This window comes from Ziziphus jujuba, chromosome 4 (genome assembly GCF_031755915.1).
Source record: "Ziziphus jujuba cultivar Dongzao chromosome 4, ASM3175591v1".
Classification (NCBI taxonomy): Eukaryota; Viridiplantae; Streptophyta; class Magnoliopsida; order Rosales; family Rhamnaceae; genus Ziziphus; species Ziziphus jujuba.
In genome coordinates this window covers 18798734-18816075 of record NC_083382.1, presented here as the reverse complement: position 1 = coordinate 18816075, position 17342 = coordinate 18798734, and the positions used below count along the sequence as shown (strand labels likewise).

The 17342-nt window shown below is 34.7% G+C and overlaps 1 protein-coding gene across 1 annotated transcript; it reads left to right on the top strand.

The window, feature by feature from the left end:
* Positions 1-8475: 8475 nt before the first annotated feature.
* LOC107417237 (ketol-acid reductoisomerase, chloroplastic) lies at positions 8476-13741 on the top strand. The gene is made up of 10 exons (XM_016025841.4): positions 8476-8825; positions 9248-9340; positions 10126-10191; positions 10343-10483; positions 11152-11379; positions 11455-11572; positions 11647-11786; positions 11969-12136; positions 12325-12480; positions 13151-13741. The coding sequence occupies exons 1-10, from the start codon at positions 8541-8543 to the stop codon at positions 13517-13519; spliced, it is 1764 nt and encodes a 587-aa protein (XP_015881327.3). The 5' UTR covers positions 8476-8540; the 3' UTR covers positions 13520-13741.
* Positions 13742-17342: the final 3601 nt, after the last annotated feature.

Below are 17342 nucleotides of genomic sequence, written 5' to 3'. Positions count from 1 at the left end.
CCTTGGATTAAAAAAACAAATAATTAGGTGGTCCAAAGATCACATGTCCATTTCAAAAACTTGTATGGAATTTATATGACGTGAAAGTCTTTGTTAGAGGAATCAGGTAGTCCTACAATCACATGAAATTTGCACCTTTGATAAAAATAATTAGATGTTAGTGAGATCATCACATGGTCTACTTCCACATAACTGTGTAGAACCTATATATGGTCCATATAATGTGACTTTTTTTATGAGGAACAGAATCAAGATAATTAGTTTGGGGACCGCATTGTAAAAGGAAAAATATATATATAGCAGCATATCTAGTTGCAACATTAACGTTTCAATCTCCCAAGTTTATAATTTAATTAATACTGGAATATACAATCAACAATCAACAATCAACAATCAACAACAAACAATCAAGAACCACTAAATATAAGGCAAAAGCAAAAGTTGCAAATTTAACCTTGACACTCTCGATAGTGGAAACAGTTGAAAATCTGGGGCAGGGCTGGCCGATAGAAGCAGCCAAGTTTGAACTTTCAACAAGCCTATTGATAAATCATATCTGGGTGTTGAGGGAACAAAAAGCTCTACTCAACATGAAAAACAAATTAAATCATTTCGACTCAGACCTTATCAATATTCATAGGGAAAAAAAAAATAGTCAAAATAATTTAAATATTTTCCTCCACTGTTCTGGTAACCGATCTGAAACTATAGTAACACAGATTGCTGAATTTCATTTATAAAGAGCAAAAACAAAGATAACCAAAAGGAAAACGATGAAAATCTGGGGTAGGGCTGGCTAGTGACCAGTGGAAGCAGCAAAGAAGTTGCGGATTTTATCTGGGGCAGGGCTGGCATGGGTGGGGCTGAATGGCTATCCCAAGAACTGGAGATCGGTGGCTTGCAACGTCACTGGAATGGAGAAGAGAAACAAAGCTGCGAATGGGAGGAGAAATAGGAGGAGAAGAGAAGGCGAATGGGAAATGGGAGATCTAGCTAGAGAAACGAAGCTGCGAATGGGAGAAGAGAAGAGAATTCTCACGTAAGACCAGCTTTTGTCTAGGACCGTTGATGCCAGATGTGCAGATCAGAGGGCCCAATTTTAATCACATTTTTGGACCGCACGTAAGGCATGTGGTCGGTCCTCAAGCTAGCCTCTCTGTATATATAAATATATTAAAAAAAAAACATTAGAAAAAATTGATACTAGAAGGCTTCCAATGAAGCCAATGTAGCTGTGCATGAAAATCATTGAGAATTTATGAAGGGTTACCTTAACACACACACACACACACACACCCCAAAAAAAAAAAAAAAAAAAGTCTACCAGTCTTTAGTTCTTATATAACATACTTGCATCATTTTTCTATGAAAGACCCAGGACAATGCTATTAGAAGAGATGAAAGGAATCAAAATCCCATTTTTCAAGGAGAAAAAAGAAATAGATTGACATGGTGTGACGGTCCTAACCTTTGGAATGGCCTAGTGGCATTTTCATAAATATTTATAGGTCGGGATCTTCGATTTCGGGCCATGGGAATCTCTTAAGAATGTCACTAGGATGGTGCATGTCGACTGGCAGGCCAAGATATGAAGGTTTGCTAGAGAAAATCCCATTATGATTTCTCGCACAAAGTGATATCTATTGCTGTCAGAAATGAAATGGCTAAATAAGCTCTTTAAGGGGTGGTTCATGTCTAGCTCTCCACGACCCCTGGCTCCGGCTTCGAGCTTGGGCTAAGCGAGCCTCCCATGGGCAACGACAAGCCATGGGATGGATATAAAGTGCCACGGAGGTGCGCTTATGTTTCCAAGGGACAGGAAGTCCTAAGGACAATACCTGTAGGCTCTACGAGCTGGTATTGCGCCTCACTCCTGTGCCAGAGGCTGAGTGTAGCATTCACTATGCCGTTTCCTATCGGCTATGCCAAGAACACACATGGGCCTTTGTTACAAGGTTGTGGCAAATGTGCCAGTGAGCGGGGGTCTGGGTTCTGCCTCACTCAAGAGGGTCGGAAGCTAAATAGGCACGGACAGGGCAACACCGTGCCATCGGGTGGCATTCGTATGTGGGCTTCTGATATTGTGTTGCTACCTTGAGTGGCATGTTGGCATGATGCTGGCGTGCATGGACCAGGGTCGTATGCTATTCGGGATGCACATGGACCAAGACCCGAATGGAGAGTTGGGTTACCGGTTAGATCTTGGCACAAGGTTGAGTGGCAAGCTACCGAGTGGGCGTGCGGCCATCAGGCTAGCTTGTTGGGTGGCATCAGCCTTGATGACTATGAGAACCAATAGATGGGGTGAGCGTCTAGGCTATTAGCCGTGATGTCAGGAAGCAGTTATAGTCACATATGCGCGAGACTCGCGAGAGTAGTTCTCGTTGGTGAACCTCAGAGGCGTATAATTGGTATCAGATGGGTCGATATATGAACTCAGATAGTGAGAAGGCTGGCCTTAACTAGAGAGTCTTGGTGCCGCACGGTCTATTTCCACTGCATAAAATGTAGGACCGTGACACATGGCATGTGACCTAAGGGCTTCCATTTATGCAATTCTAAAAAAACTGGCAAACTGTTTCACCAGAAAGAACATAAAATCTTATAATATCTTCAATGATATTTTCAATGATCTCTCATACATTTAATGGCTTTTCTCTATCTGATATGTGGTGCCCACTTAGATTGAAATTTGTTTTGGCATATGTGAAAAGGTTCAAAAGAAAAATGTGGTGTGGCTTTGGAAAATAAATTTTTAATTAATTAAGGAGCTTAAAAGAACTCGGAGTTGAGCTAAAGACAAAAATGATGGGTGACGTTTGGGTTAAAAAGCCAGCTGATGACTTTGTAATGGCCAATTAGCCCCCCTAGTTAGCACATTGAAAATACACACTTTTCTAAAAGGTGTTGGACAGTTTCCCTCGTAACAATTTTCTATTTTCCCTTTTGATAGATGAAATATTTTAACAGAGTTTATCCCATACAAGTAAAATTTGATAGCCAAACCAAGATATTTTGATGGTGTTGGCAATTTTTTTGTTTATGTTTTTATTCTTTTTTTGTTTTTTGGTTTTTGGGTTTTTTTTTTTTCCCCTGTAATAATTTTCTATCTTCCCTTTTGATAGATGAAATATTTTCATAGAATTTATCCTATACAAGTAAAATTTGATAGCCAAACCAAGATATTTTGATGGTGTTGGCAATTTGTTTGTTTCTGTTTTTGTTCTTTTTTTTTTTTTTTTCCATGTGTAGTCTAGCTTATAAAAGAGATTAGATGGTGCAACATTTTTAAAAACTTGGTCCACAAAATTTTGGTGATCTTCTCTATCTAACAAATGGCCAATACACTTTGAAATTGTTCACCTTGCTTCCATCCCATCCTACTCCTAAATATATATTTAGTAGATATGAGTGGCTTATCAACTTAAACAATCTCATATGACATACAGGAATAGATTGATACAATAGAAACTTATGGTACAATGACCACTTCACTTAGGAGACCAAGTACATTACATAGTCCTCTTTAAAAATTGTCAACTTACCCATTTAATGACTTTGATAGCAGACTTTCCCAAAATAGGTACTATCCCATTAGGTGAATTCAATAATCGGTGCCTGTTGGCATTCTAGTCATCCTTCTTCTTTTAAGGCATATCAAAAAAAGAATCCGGTACATCTTGGTCATGAAAATCAGAATAGCACAAACCGCTTTGTGTGCCAAAAATATATTTACAAAATATTAATAATTTTTGCACATATAAGTGTATTATCTTCATGTTGAATATTATACAAAGGAAATTAAGTAATAAACAACAACAACAACAACAATAATTTACATATGTGATTGTAATTGAAATGGATAACAAAAGAAAATTTCATATTAAGTTCTAATGCATTTAAAGCTTAAAGAAGAATTCAATGCATGAAATTTTAATGATTAATAGATATACTATGAAGAAACTTAATTAACAATTGAATAGAAAATTAACAAATAAAGGGACAAATGACAATTGAATAAAAACTAGAAACAACAAAATAATATGAACTTGAAAAACTATGAAACTAAAGGATTAATAGAAATTTTGTAGAGGGTTTATGTGGAGAAATTTGGCTTCCTCCATTTTATATAAGCACCATCATAGCTTGTTAATACTGATAAAGCCTTGATAAGCCAATACTTCTATTGGGAAGTTAAATCCATTAGCCAGAATATAACCCAAGAACCATCGAGAATGCTCTAAACCCATTGCCTTTTCAAGGATATCTCTTTTTAGAAATTTGCTGACCCAATATAACCCAAGAACCACCGAGAATGCTCCAAACCCATTTCCTTTTCAAGGATATCTCTTTGGAGAAATTTGCTGACCCAAAAACTCGATCAAGCCAAGTAAAATCTGCAAAAAGAAGAAGAAAAGGGTTAAAGGCTGGTGCAAACCTTCTGACGCCCAACTCAATAATAGAGAACTAAAAGGATCTCATAATCAATTCTAAAGAAGCCATGCCTATGTATTTGCATGAAGGGAGAGAGAGAAGAAGGAAGAAAAAGAAAGGAAGAAGAAAGAAGGAGTCCAACCTCATTTTCACCGTTGCTCAGTTCTTTTAAAGTGATCAAAAGTCTGTTAATTTATGCCATGTGTCACCCAGACTGTGGGAAGAGATCCACCTTGAACTCTTTTTACATCTGGAGGTTCTTTTGCTAGGTGGAATCTTATTTGTCCTTTGGCAGGCTGACATTTAGTAGTTATAACTAAGTTGTGCAAGTTGGAGTTGTTTGTCTTTACCACTATTGTGCCGTTAGATAATTCTTTTTTGGCTCATCCTAAAGCAGTGTGCAAACTAAAGAAGAATATTTCCCTCTGGTTAGTTCATTTCTTCTTAGGGATGATATGCGCACTATGATGTGCTCGATGTGCTGTTCACTCCTAATCCTTTGGATTTGGAAGTTTTCTATTCCCTAGGTTCTTTGTCAATTCTTGAGTTGATGACATGGAGCTTATGGATTCTTCTAAGCCCTTGGCAAGCTATATAGCTACTTTGGACCCACCAACTCATAGTCTAGAGATGAGTCTAGAGATGAGGTGAAACTGAATCTTCTTAGACTACTCTAAAGGCCTAACTTCTCTTTTGCATCCTTAACAAGGGCTTGGTGTTAAATTCTCCCTTAATAACTTCAATTTTGATCATTTTAATCCATCAAGCAAATCTTGATAAAAAGAAAAAGAAAAATCATATATTAGTCCATTGTATTTATCTAAGAGTAAAGCTACATGTACCATCTAGTTTGCCAAATATATATATATATATGTCATCATTTGATTGGTTAACATATTAATATAACCTGAGTATGGATAATTCAATCATTGAAGGAATAAGTGTGAATAAATATAAACTCTGGAAAAAACATAGAATTCTATATGTTTTTCTATATTAAAGTGCCTTATACAAGGGTCCTCTTTTAGAGGGGACTATCAAACAAATCAGGAAAAAATATTCCTATAATAGCTAGCTGGTTATTAATTTTTCTATTTTACATTATTTACCAAATCACTCTATTTACAACTAATCAAATCTCCTAATTTCTTTGTATTACAACTAAATATTTTATTTTCCAACATTCCCTCTCAAGTTGGTTTGAAGATTTCTTCCATAGCCAGCTTGCCAATTAAGTTACGAAACTGCTTCTTTGGTAATCTCTTAATAAGCATATCTGCTATTTGTTTAGCTATAGGAACATACAGTATACAAATCAGTCTAGCTTTTGGCTTTTCTTTGATAAAGTGCTTATCCATTTCCACATGTTTAGTTTTGTCGTGAAGGACATGATTATGGGCAACAACAATACAATCAAAAAAGCAACAACCGAATCCACCATCTCTTTTTCAAATCTATAGGTGTTAACTAAACCCAATAGAAGCTATGTCATACATATATTAATAGTGTTTTTTCATATTTGGGGAAAAAAAATTACCAAAAATATTAGTTCAACACCATTGCTGCATTCTTAGAGAAGTTTATCGTTGCTGTTGATTTGGTTTTGGATCCTACATACTCATTATTTTTTGTTCAAAGTTGAGAAAAAAATAGAATGAAGGGCGAATTTTTTTTTTTTTTTAATTTTTCATAACAATTATGCAATGGGTGAAGTGTCTAGCAATTGATAGAGATGAAGTTGATGATGGAGGTGTAGTGGTGGTTGCTCAAGAGGTGAGAAGAAGAGAACACACAATGCCCTAAAATTTGTTAAAAACAATCTAATAAAACATTAATAATGATTAATTTTGTTGATAAATAAGTGGTGATATGACAATGGTGTAAAAATTTGAGTCAGATACCACATCAAGTTTTACATTATTTTGATATAGTTTTTAGTACAAATTATTGGTATCCCCTCACATTACGCTTAATGAAAATAATCATTTTATAAACTAAATATATCTTAACTTTCACGATTTGGTAGTTAAAGTAAACCATTTTCCCATAGGACAAAAAAAATTAAACAAGAAAAAAAAAAAAAAAGACAACAAATAAATGCAACCCATGATAATGGATTCCAATCTTATGTAAGAAAAATAGGAGCTAGGAAAAAGATGAACAGATAAGAATATTTAAAAAAATAATTGTCTGAAAAATATATTACAATTAATAAAATAAGAACCTAAAAAATAAAGCAAGACTGCAGATGAATGTTTATGATCCGGACCTGTGTTTCAGATACTATTATTAAAATAGATTCACGCCCCTTACTTATGCGTGTGAGCCAATATTGTCTATTTCCCATAATATAACAAATTATTAGAAGCAGCGATATACACCTTCAAAAATTCTCTCCAATGAACTTGAAGATTTGCTTGAACTCGGTTGCACTAAACAACCCAAACCTTTGCTTCTAAGGAAATTTTGGAAAGGGGGGGGGGGGGGGGGGGGGAGAAGAAAGAGAGTAAATGATATATTTTAATGCTGTCTATCTATGTGGAACACTGAAGAAGAAGAAGAAGAAGCCAATTTATAGGCTCATGAAGGGGCAGTTTCAGGCCAATGAATTCCACTAATTAATTCCTAGTTGCTATAAAACTGATTTGCCGTAAATTCTAGATATTAGAAAACATTTAGAGTTTATGCCATTTGGACTTAACAGTTCAGAATCTATATCTAAAACCGTTTCATTACATAACATTTTAAACCATTAGAATTATTACTAAAACGTTTGACAATAATAAGTGAAAATATTCAACTATAATCTGGATTTCAATTTCAGTTCCAAAGTTCATTTTAAGCATATACTCTCCATTAAGCCTCAAAATGGCCATTTATCATGGTTATTAAACCATGTTTTTCCAACATTTGGAACATGCATGTACAACCGTAAAATGTGTAAGACACTTTGAAAAATGACTAATTTCGAAACATGCATGTGCAACCTTAAAATGTGTAAAACACCTTGAAAAATGAGTATTTAGGAAACTGTCAGTGTCATACTCATTGGAAATTTGAGCAGTTTTGTATTTTAAACCAGTAAAATAAAAATTTAAAAATTTACAAAATTCGATTTTAATTGAAGAATATTTTCTTGTACCCAAAAAAAAAAAAAATAATGATAATAATAATACAAAAGATTATAATTTTAAATTATTGCCTTAGATAGTTCAAATTAATTCTAGTAAACTTTTACATTTTTAAATTGTGTAGGTGAAACTTGTCTAGTAGAGATTAAATTTTTTACTAACAGTCATGTATGGAGAAATGGTGTCCCGTCAATAAGATTTCAATAAATTGAATTTTGATGCCCTTTTTGAAGGAGGATGTTTTTGGTATTTAGAGTGGTTGTAGGGAGGAAATGCTCTAAATATGTGTAAAAGGAAAATTCTAAGGTCTAATATTGTGGACCCCTTCTATACCCTATTTATTTATTTTGCAATGGTACCCATTTTCTATTATACTCTACTAAAATGATAGAGTTTGAAAAAGAAAATGATAAAGTTGTAAAAAAAAAATAAAAAAAATTGAACTTTAATTTTTTCTGGTGAAGATAAGGTTCACATAAGCTAACCTTCACGCAGTGTCCTGGCACAATCCAAGAATTATCAAATGACCACATTGGCAATACCCATTTTAAAAATAGAAAGAGATATTGCATCAATCATGTGCAAATAAAACAAAAACACACTGAACTGTCAACTATTTATTTATTTATTTTTCTAATTATATATTTTTTTGGAAACCGTGAATTCTTATTGGTCAATTTTGTATTTTAATCCCAAAATATACAAAATTCGATTTTTATCGAGTTGGGCTTGGGCCAGGCCATATGAATTAGTAGGATCCAGGTATAATAAGACCAGATGGGCAAACACCCTTTTCTTATGTGTTTCTTACGTGGCTCTTTCTCACCAAAAGGGGCGTAATACACACGTGGTGCAGGGTAGCAACCTCGCCTACAACTACCCACACTATAAAGAGGCCACATAAAAGTCAGTTCTACTCCTTCGCTTCTCTGCCTCCTCTCAGCCACTGCCTCTCTTCTACTGTAATAATAATCAATGGCGACGGCGACTGCTTCTTCCTTCTCTTCGGCTCTTTCTGCTCCTACATCTTCTGCTGCTTCCAAAACCCGTGTGGTTCCTAAAGCCCTGGGGTTCGTCTCGCTGACTTCCAAGTCCCTGAGGTCTCTTCAAGCTAGACCTACTCGTGCTACTAATGTCGGTGGCGGCTCCGCTCTTGGAGCTCGCATGGTGTCTGTGCCTGCGATTAAGCCTCCGGCTTCTCTTGATTTTGAGACCTCCGTTTTCAAGAAGGAGAAGATCAACCTCGCCGGTCATGATGAGGTCTCTCTCTTCATTTCCATTTGGTTACTTTTCTTTTCTTTTTTCTTTTTGTTCTCTTTTTTTGAATGGATTTTTGAGTTTTGTTTGGATATTAGGAAAATGGGTTGGGAAGAAAGTAAAATGTTTTTAAGTGCCTTCCTGTGTTGCTCGTTTTGTTTTGCTTCCATTTTTTTAGGGCTTTTTATTTTATTTTATTTTTTTTGGTTGTGTGTGTGTGTGTGTGTGTGTGTGTGTGTCTGTGTCTGTGTGTGTCTGTGTTTAAATAAAAGCTCTAGGGAATGGGAAATAGAGTAATATGCTGAAATTTTTATTTGGGTTCCAAATTTATGTGTCATTTCTCCGAGATAATTACATACAGCTTATGCCCTTTATTATTATTATTTTCTTAATGGTTGTTTATTGAGGTTTCTATTTCATTGCAGTATATTGTGAGAGGAGGCAGAAATTTGTTCCCTTTGCTGCCAGATGCCTTCAAGGGAATCAAGCAGATTGGTGTTATCGGGTGGGGTTCTCAGGTGAATGCTGACATTTGTTTCTCATGACATGATTTGGTGTATTTTCCATTAATTTAGTGACTAAATTTAGATGATTAATAAGTTTTTGATCCACATTGAAATGGGGTTTATTAACATTTAAAGGAAAGAAATTTGACGTTTTTATTTAATCTCGCAGTTTTCTTAAAATGAGTCACCTATGCACTCCCTTCGATTTTAGAATTCCTTCTGATTTAGCTTTACATTGTGTGAGCTGAAAGCCATTTGTGTTATTTTGGTGTACTAGAAACTTAAGAATATTGGTTCTGAGTTCTTATTTTGAGCTTTGAAGTGTGAAAATCATTACTTGATGCCTCCGTATTTGAATGTTAATTACAGTTTAGGCCTTTTAATTTTACTGAACTGATGTGAGCTAAAATTACCTTTTATTAACTTTATTCTCTTTTCCTAGATAAGGGTAAGTGATAAAAGACGTTGATAAAAGCATAAAATCATGTTATAAGAATAAAATTATGGGAAATGAACGCAAGTTTGGTTTCAAATTTTGACGTGAATGGTGAAGTTTTAAAAGCAGTATCCTGATGAGGATATTAAAATATGCTTTGTTTGTGTTCTCTGAAGGCATATCTAACATGGCTTTTGATTAAGTGAAATATTATATCCTGTTAAAAATGACATTTTATGCAATATCTCATCATTTGAATTACCAATATTTTACCCCTTCCTGTATATAACTTTTTGTTCTTGTTTTTTGTTCTTTTTTTTTTTTTTTTTTTTTTTTTTTGCTTCTTTTTCTTTTTGTTTAGGGACCTGCTCAAGCTCAGAATTTAAGAGACTCTCTTGCTGAAGCAAAGTCTGATACTGTTGTTAAGGTTCGTTATTATTATTATTATTATTATTATTATTTTTGCTTAATTCCTTCTTACCCATTTGAAGGTTTCTGGTACCAAAGCTTTTTCCTATTAGGTAAACTTTTTGCACCTCTGTTTATTGAGCTTCCGTGGCTGCTGTTTATGTTTACAGATTGGATTAAGGAAGGGATCCCGTTCTTTTGCCGAAGCTCGGGCAGCTGGTTTTACCGAAGAGACTGGAACTCTGGGTGATATATGGGAAACTGTCTCAGGCAGTGATCTTGTTTTACTTCTTATTTCTGATGCTGCACAGGTATTAATTTTATACCTGGATTTTATACAACTGAATATATTTTCCAAGTTTTTCTCATGCATTTTATTTTATATTTTACATTGTTTTCCACTTTTTCTTTGGTGGGAAAAACTATCATGAACTTCCAATTTTGTTCCAGCCTTTTATCTCTCTCTCTCTCTCTCTCTTCCCCTCCCTCCCCATCTTTTCTTTATGTCTAATTCCTATGTTTCTACGAAACACAGTGAAAAACAGAGTATGTAATGGTTCCTGTCCAAGTGGAGTTATGTCAAAATGTTGTATTCTCATTGTTTTTCTGTAAATAAATTTTTCCGGAGTCTCTATCGGCCTAGTAAAATCATGCAAATGAATGAATCTCACAAGCTCTTCAATTTGGTTTGTGTGATCTTATGTCGTCAATGAAGTCTTAAATTCAAATGTGATGTCACAAGAGTGTTTTGTTTTTTTTAGCTTGGAAAATTTTCAAGTGCTCTTGATATTTTTGTACACTTTGTGTTCTGTGTGAATTAGTTTCAAACTTTTTTCACTGTCACAACTAAGAAACTGCAATCTAAGACCGTTGCATAGCGTTTAACTTATGAATCACTGATCTTGGTCTATTCATCACTTTGGTGGTTGTCCTTCTTTGATCTATTTTTCCTGAAGGGGATATAAATTTTATGATACAGGCGGATAATTATGAGAAAATATTTTCCCACATGAAGCCGAACAGCATACTTGGGCTTTCTCATGGGTTTCTCTTAGGGCATCTGCAGTCAATCGGACTTGATTTCCCCAAGAACATCAGTGTTATTGCTGTATGTCCAAAAGGCATGGGTCCATCTGTGAGAAGGCTCTATGTCCAAGGAAAAGAAATAAATGGTGCTGGAATTAATTCCAGTTTTGCAGTCCATCAGGTAACCTCTCTTTCTCTCTTTAGCTTTCTCTCCATTTTGCCTATCCATGTATATTAATGTATTGTGCATGCACAGGATGTTGATGGTAGAGCAACAGATGTTGCTTTAGGATGGTCTGTTGCCCTTGGTTCCCCTTTCACATTCGCTACAACTTTAGAGCAGGAATACAGAAGTGACATCTTTGGCGAGCGAGGTGATTTAGTTTCCTACATCCTTTGTTTCTGTCTCCTTCACATGATACCTGATTTCTGCTTTTATGGTTAATAGGCATTTTACTTGGTGCTGTTCATGGTGTTGTGGAGTCCTTATTCAGAAGATACACTGAAAATGGAATGAATGAAGATTTGGCTTACAAGAATACTGTTGAGAGCATAACAGGAATTATATCCAGAACAATCTCAACCAGGGTTGCACTCAGCTCAAATTTTGAATTTTTTTCACTTACCATCTCTTTCTCTCTCTCTCTCACTCTCTCTCTCTCTCTCTCTCCCCCCCCCCCCCCCCCCCCCCCCCCCCCCTGTGTAAGTATCCATTTTTGAATGTGCCAATTGTGCTGTTAATAATCATATATATTTTTTCTTTTCAACAGGGCATGTTGGCTGTTTACAATTCCTTGTCTGCAGAAGGCAAAAAGGAATTTGAGGCTGCATATAGTGCCTCATATTATCCTTGCATGGAAATCTTGTATGAGTGCTATGAAGATGTGGCTTGTGGTAGTGAGATCCGAAGTGTTGTTTTGGCAGGACGTCGCTTTTATGTATGTATATATTTGTCTATTCGCACCATTTATGCGTGATAAACATGCAGTTTTATCTTATATTTTGGATTTGGTTAACTGTTATTATGTTTTCTTCATGTCAACTTTTATGGTCTTCTTACCTCTTATGTTGTTTAAATGATTCGGGTATTTTATTAATGTTATTTATTGCACACTTTTTGTTGCAGGAAAAAGAAGGTTTACCGGCATTTCCAATGGGTAATATTGATCAGACTCGCATGTGGAAAGTTGGTGAACGTGTCCGATCAACACGACCAGCTGGTGATCTAGGCCCATTATACCCCTTTACTGCTGGTGTTTTTATTGCATTAATGATGGCCCAGGTATGGAACTCCCCTTTGAAATTGAATGCTGATAAATTAGATTGCTTTGCACCAAGCATTTCAAAGAAATAGCATGCATAGAAGTTTTGTTCCATTCTTTGAAAGTAAATTGGGAAGATATCAATGTAGACATAGCAATTCAAAGATGGCATGTCACTTGTTATTTAGTTTGACTCCCTGGCCTTTAACATCAAACCTTGAGGAGATTTGCAAGTGATGTTAAACAAGGTTCTGTTTGGGAACGCGGTTGGTTTTTACTTTTCTAAATTTGTGTAATTTGCTTAGGTCGACTGTTATTTGTGGTAGTTACAGCTTGATAGGTATCTAAACTAATTATAAAGTTTTAAGGGAAAAAAAATAAAAAAATAAAAAATAAACACCACTAATTATAAAGTTTTAAGGGAGAAAAAATAAACCCCAAGTTTAACACAACTTCGAATTTTGTTGGTTTTTTGTTTTTTTTTATTTTTTTCCCCTTCAAATTTATTGTTGTTTAAGATGTCTAACAAACTATAATTACCACAAACACACACTTGAAGTAAGCAAATTACACGCAAGTAGGAAAATATAAAAAACAGAAATAAAAAGCCAATCACGTTACCAAACGGAACCCTAATATTTTGTTTTCAGTTTTCTGATTTTGATATTTCATGGTTGCTTGAAATTCCAGATTGAGATCTTGAGGAAAAAAGGACATTCATACTCTGAGATCATCAACGAAAGTGTGATCGAGTCAGTGGATTCATTGAATCCCTTTATGCATGCTCGTGGGGTTTCTTTCATGGTTGATAATTGCTCAACTACAGCTCGATTGGGATCAAGGAAATGGGCTCCACGATTTGATTACATCCTCACTCAGCAGGCTTTGGTTTCAGTGGACAAGGGTGCACCCATCAACCAGGACCTCATCGGAAATTTCTTCTCAGATCCAGTCCATGGAGCAATTGAAGTTTGTGCTCAATTGAGACCTACAGTAGACATTTCAGTCACTGCTGATGCAGATTTTGTCCGTCCGGAGTTGCGCCAGTCGGCCAATTAAAAAACAACCTCTTGAGCAAATCCCTCATCAATCTATGATTGTCGGTTTTTTATTTTATGTCAATCGGTGACTACTGTTTTTTTGGTTCTATGTATTTGACGAGTTGCGTTGTGTGTCTTGAGTTTGTTGTGAACGAGCAAAGATATGATGATGAACGTTCTGTTAGTTATGGTGAGGTAATATTAGATAATTATTAGTGATGTTGGAATCCTTTTAGTTTGACATCTTTATGTTAAAATGCTTTCCTATCTCTTGATATATGGAGACAGGGATTGCATTTCTGCTTAAACTTCCCTTTTTGAAAATGTTGTCGTCCGCCTTAAAATGTGGAATGTAGTCGTTCGTCTTAAAATATGGAATGATGCTAAGATCATATGAATCTGGGTATTACTCTAAAATGTTGATGTAGTGTTGGTTTGGTCACATATGGTGTTCTTTGGTAACCTATGTTTTTGGTTTTCAATATTTTCTGGAAAGGTCTTATTGTGTATTTTAAATTTCATAGTTACTGAGAAAATTTATTGAAAAAATAAAATATAAATCGTTATTAAAAAAAAATCACAAACACTAATGGAAACTATTTAAAACCGTTAATAAAATGATGTTTAATTTGGTAAATATTTTTTTACCATTACAAATAACTATTATATTAGTCATTTATCATTAAATGAAATAAATAAATATTATCTAGCCAATTTTGATCCATCCTCATTTCGTGTGATTGTCATTCTTATTATTATTAGTTTTTTAATTTGATACCGGGAGAAAAACCAAAGTTACCAAATCCACATAAATATAAAAGTGTCTATTTCTCTGGTAGTTTCTTATATATATGTGGTTGTTTCTGTTGAGGGATGTAGGACTGTTATGTTGCCGACAATCAATTAATTAATTATAATTCAATTATTTTCTATTAGATGATGTCTGATACATTATATATATATATATATATATATGTGGTTGTTTCTATTGAGCGATGTAGGACCGTTATGTTGCCGACAATCAATTAATTACTTATAATTTAATGATTTTTTATTAGATGATATCTGATACATTATGTTGCTCGATAGCTTAATGATTATGCGTTAATCATGATCGGGTTATATATAGTCAATGGATTGTCAAGAAATATAATATTATCAGTAGAATATTTTTTTTTCTATGTATATAGATTTATGATCCAATAAACTAGTTCATCTGATACTATATAATAATAGCACGGTATAATACTAAATGGAGACCCAAAAAAAAAAAAAAAAAAAATTTATAAAATGTTCATTTTTTTTTTAAGTACAAATATATATATATATATATATATACACAATTTAATAGGATATAGATTCACTTTCCGTTACTAAATTTTTAGTATTATAAAATTAAAACTGAAAAAAATAATTTATGTAAATTAACATTACCATTTATTATTTGTAAATCCTACTTTTTGAGCCAACCATAAAATAAACTGGATAATCCACTGAATTATAATTGATAGAGCATATAATCAATCTCACATATCATTATAATTTTGATAAGAATACCAACTACACCAATCCCATCTAAGATCATAACTGATATTCTTATATTTTCATTTAAAACATATATAGATAAGGCAAAAATTGAGTGGTATTTTTGTAATCTTACCTGAAATGAAAAAAAAAAAAAAAAAAAAAAAGAGAAAAATTTAAACAGCCGAGAGAAAAAGAGAGGCTTTCAAGTTACGAGAGTGAAAACGAGCTTATAAGCTTTCGAATTTACAATTGCACCCCTGAAAAGTAATGTTGCTACAAAAAAACCACCGAATGGTCACAATTAGGAGTATATTTCCAGTGGGCCCCCACCTGTATTAGAGTGGGAGCACGTGTTCTAAAAATATTGTGGAGTCTTGGTGCAGAATTAAAAAGCATTAAATTTTCACTTCTCTATATACATCGACCATAGATTTTCGTACAGATTTCCAATTTTCGAAAGAGCTCCTTTCAAACCCAACGGCTATATCCATTATATATATATATATTATAAGAACCTGTTTTCCCATTTCTAAACCCATAAAACCAAATCAACTTCTTTGCGAAATAATTTCCAAGTCTCCAAGTTTGTCTCTCTCCCCCCCAACTCTCACTTTTCGCTCTGTTTCTTTTGCATTCAAGAATCAATGTCGTTTCGCAGAGGATATGAGGTCTGAAGATTGCGGCAAAGGGGATGGCTTTCTTGGGTCATACTACGCTGCTAAGGTGGTCTCTCCTCTCAAAAACAACACCTACATTGTGCAGTACAAAGACCTCTTGGAAAACCATGAATCTGGACCGTTGATTGAGACGGCGTTGAAGGACGAGGTCAGGCCAGTGCCACCAGAGATCGTGGCCAATGGTTTTGCGTACCTTGACAGAGCTGTTGCGTTTGCCAATGACGGTTGGTGGGTTGGAAAGATTACTGCCAAGAAAGGCCCAAACTAAGACGTCTACTTTGAAACCACAGAGGATGATATTGCTTACGCTCTTTCTAGATTGAGATTTCATCTTGATTGGCAGAATGGAAAGTGGGTTTCTCCCAAGAAATTATGTTCGTTCTGAATTTCTTGTTTCTGGATGTTTCTGCATCTTTGCATTGGTGTTTTTTTCTTTTTATTTTATTTTTTTATTTTTGAAGTTTTCCCGTTGATTATAGACCCACCGTTGAGCAATTTAAAACAAGAGAGTTTGGTTTTGTTTTATATATAAGATTTGCTTTACATTTTCTTGAAAATGCTTGTACTTTTTTGAAGATTAATGCAATGATTTGTTATCCAAGCACAAAGTAATTTCGTTTAATTTCTTGATTTTCTGGTTTTTTTTATTACATTTTTTAACTTTAATCTTTGCTTAATAAGGGCTTGTTTAATGCGTGTCTACAAGTAGGCTAAAAGATATAGGAGAGAGATAGCCTAATTGCCTAAGCCCTGTACAATTGAAAATAGTTTCTATTGAATTTTTCTCTATTTCATACACTGATTATTTGAGCTTCAAATTTTCAAGCCATTTTATTCAACTTGATATTGAAAATTTAGCAAAGTGAACAGGTTTCTTAATCTTTTATAGAAACCACAGCAAGTCGAAGTTCACAATTTTTCTTAAATTTTTAAGAAAAATAGCAAATTGAACAGGTAAAGTTTCTGGCACAGGATTTAGTATACCATTTAACACACGACTCAAAAATCAAATCAATATTTGGTCATTAATAGTTTGATTCTGTTTGGATTCTTGGTTCCACACTCTTTCCATTGCTGCTTTACTTTTAACTACCGTCAGTCAAAAGACATTAGTCATAATCGAATAAATTAGTGGACTACTCTGTTGTGGTTCTCTGACCACTTTAGAGAAGAAATATGAGAAGAAAATAAAAGAATTCTATTAATCTCTTAAAAATAGAATACAAAAATAAAAACTTCTTTCATGGAGGATTCTCTCGTGGAACCTCTCTCTGCACTCTCCAATTCTCTCTGGAATTGCTCACTCTTCTCTCCAGTTCTCTCTGGAACTTAAACAACTCTCTCTCTTGGAGTTTTCTCTCAATTCTCCTCACTTGGGAGGATTGAGATTGCTCTCTTGGCTTGGTTTTCATGCAAAGGTAAGGAGCCTATTTATAGGCTTACAAGGCCACAATTTTCAACATCTTAGCCCACAATGGTGTCAACAATGGTGGCTGTCAACAATGGTGGCTGTGGTTGGTGCGGCTGTGGTTGGTGAGGTTGGTGTGGTTGGTGCGGCTGGACTTCACAATTCTCCCCCTCCAGCCGCATTTAAAACTGATGGTCATCTGCCATCTATTCCAGCTATGTCTCTGCATA

Excerpts from the sequence above, each read along its gene's own strand:
- LOC107417237 (XM_016025841.4), top strand. The coding sequence starts at position 8,541 with ATGGCGACGGCGACTGCTTCTTCCTTCTCTTCGGCTCTTTCTGCTCCT. Across the intron at positions 8,826-9,247 it reads ACCTCGCCGGTCATGATGAG|TATATTGTGAGAGGAGGCAG; the intron begins GTCTCTCTCTTC and ends ATTTCATTGCAG. Across the intron at positions 12,137-12,324 it reads TGGCAGGACGTCGCTTTTAT|GAAAAAGAAGGTTTACCGGC; the intron begins GTATGTATATAT and ends TTTTTGTTGCAG.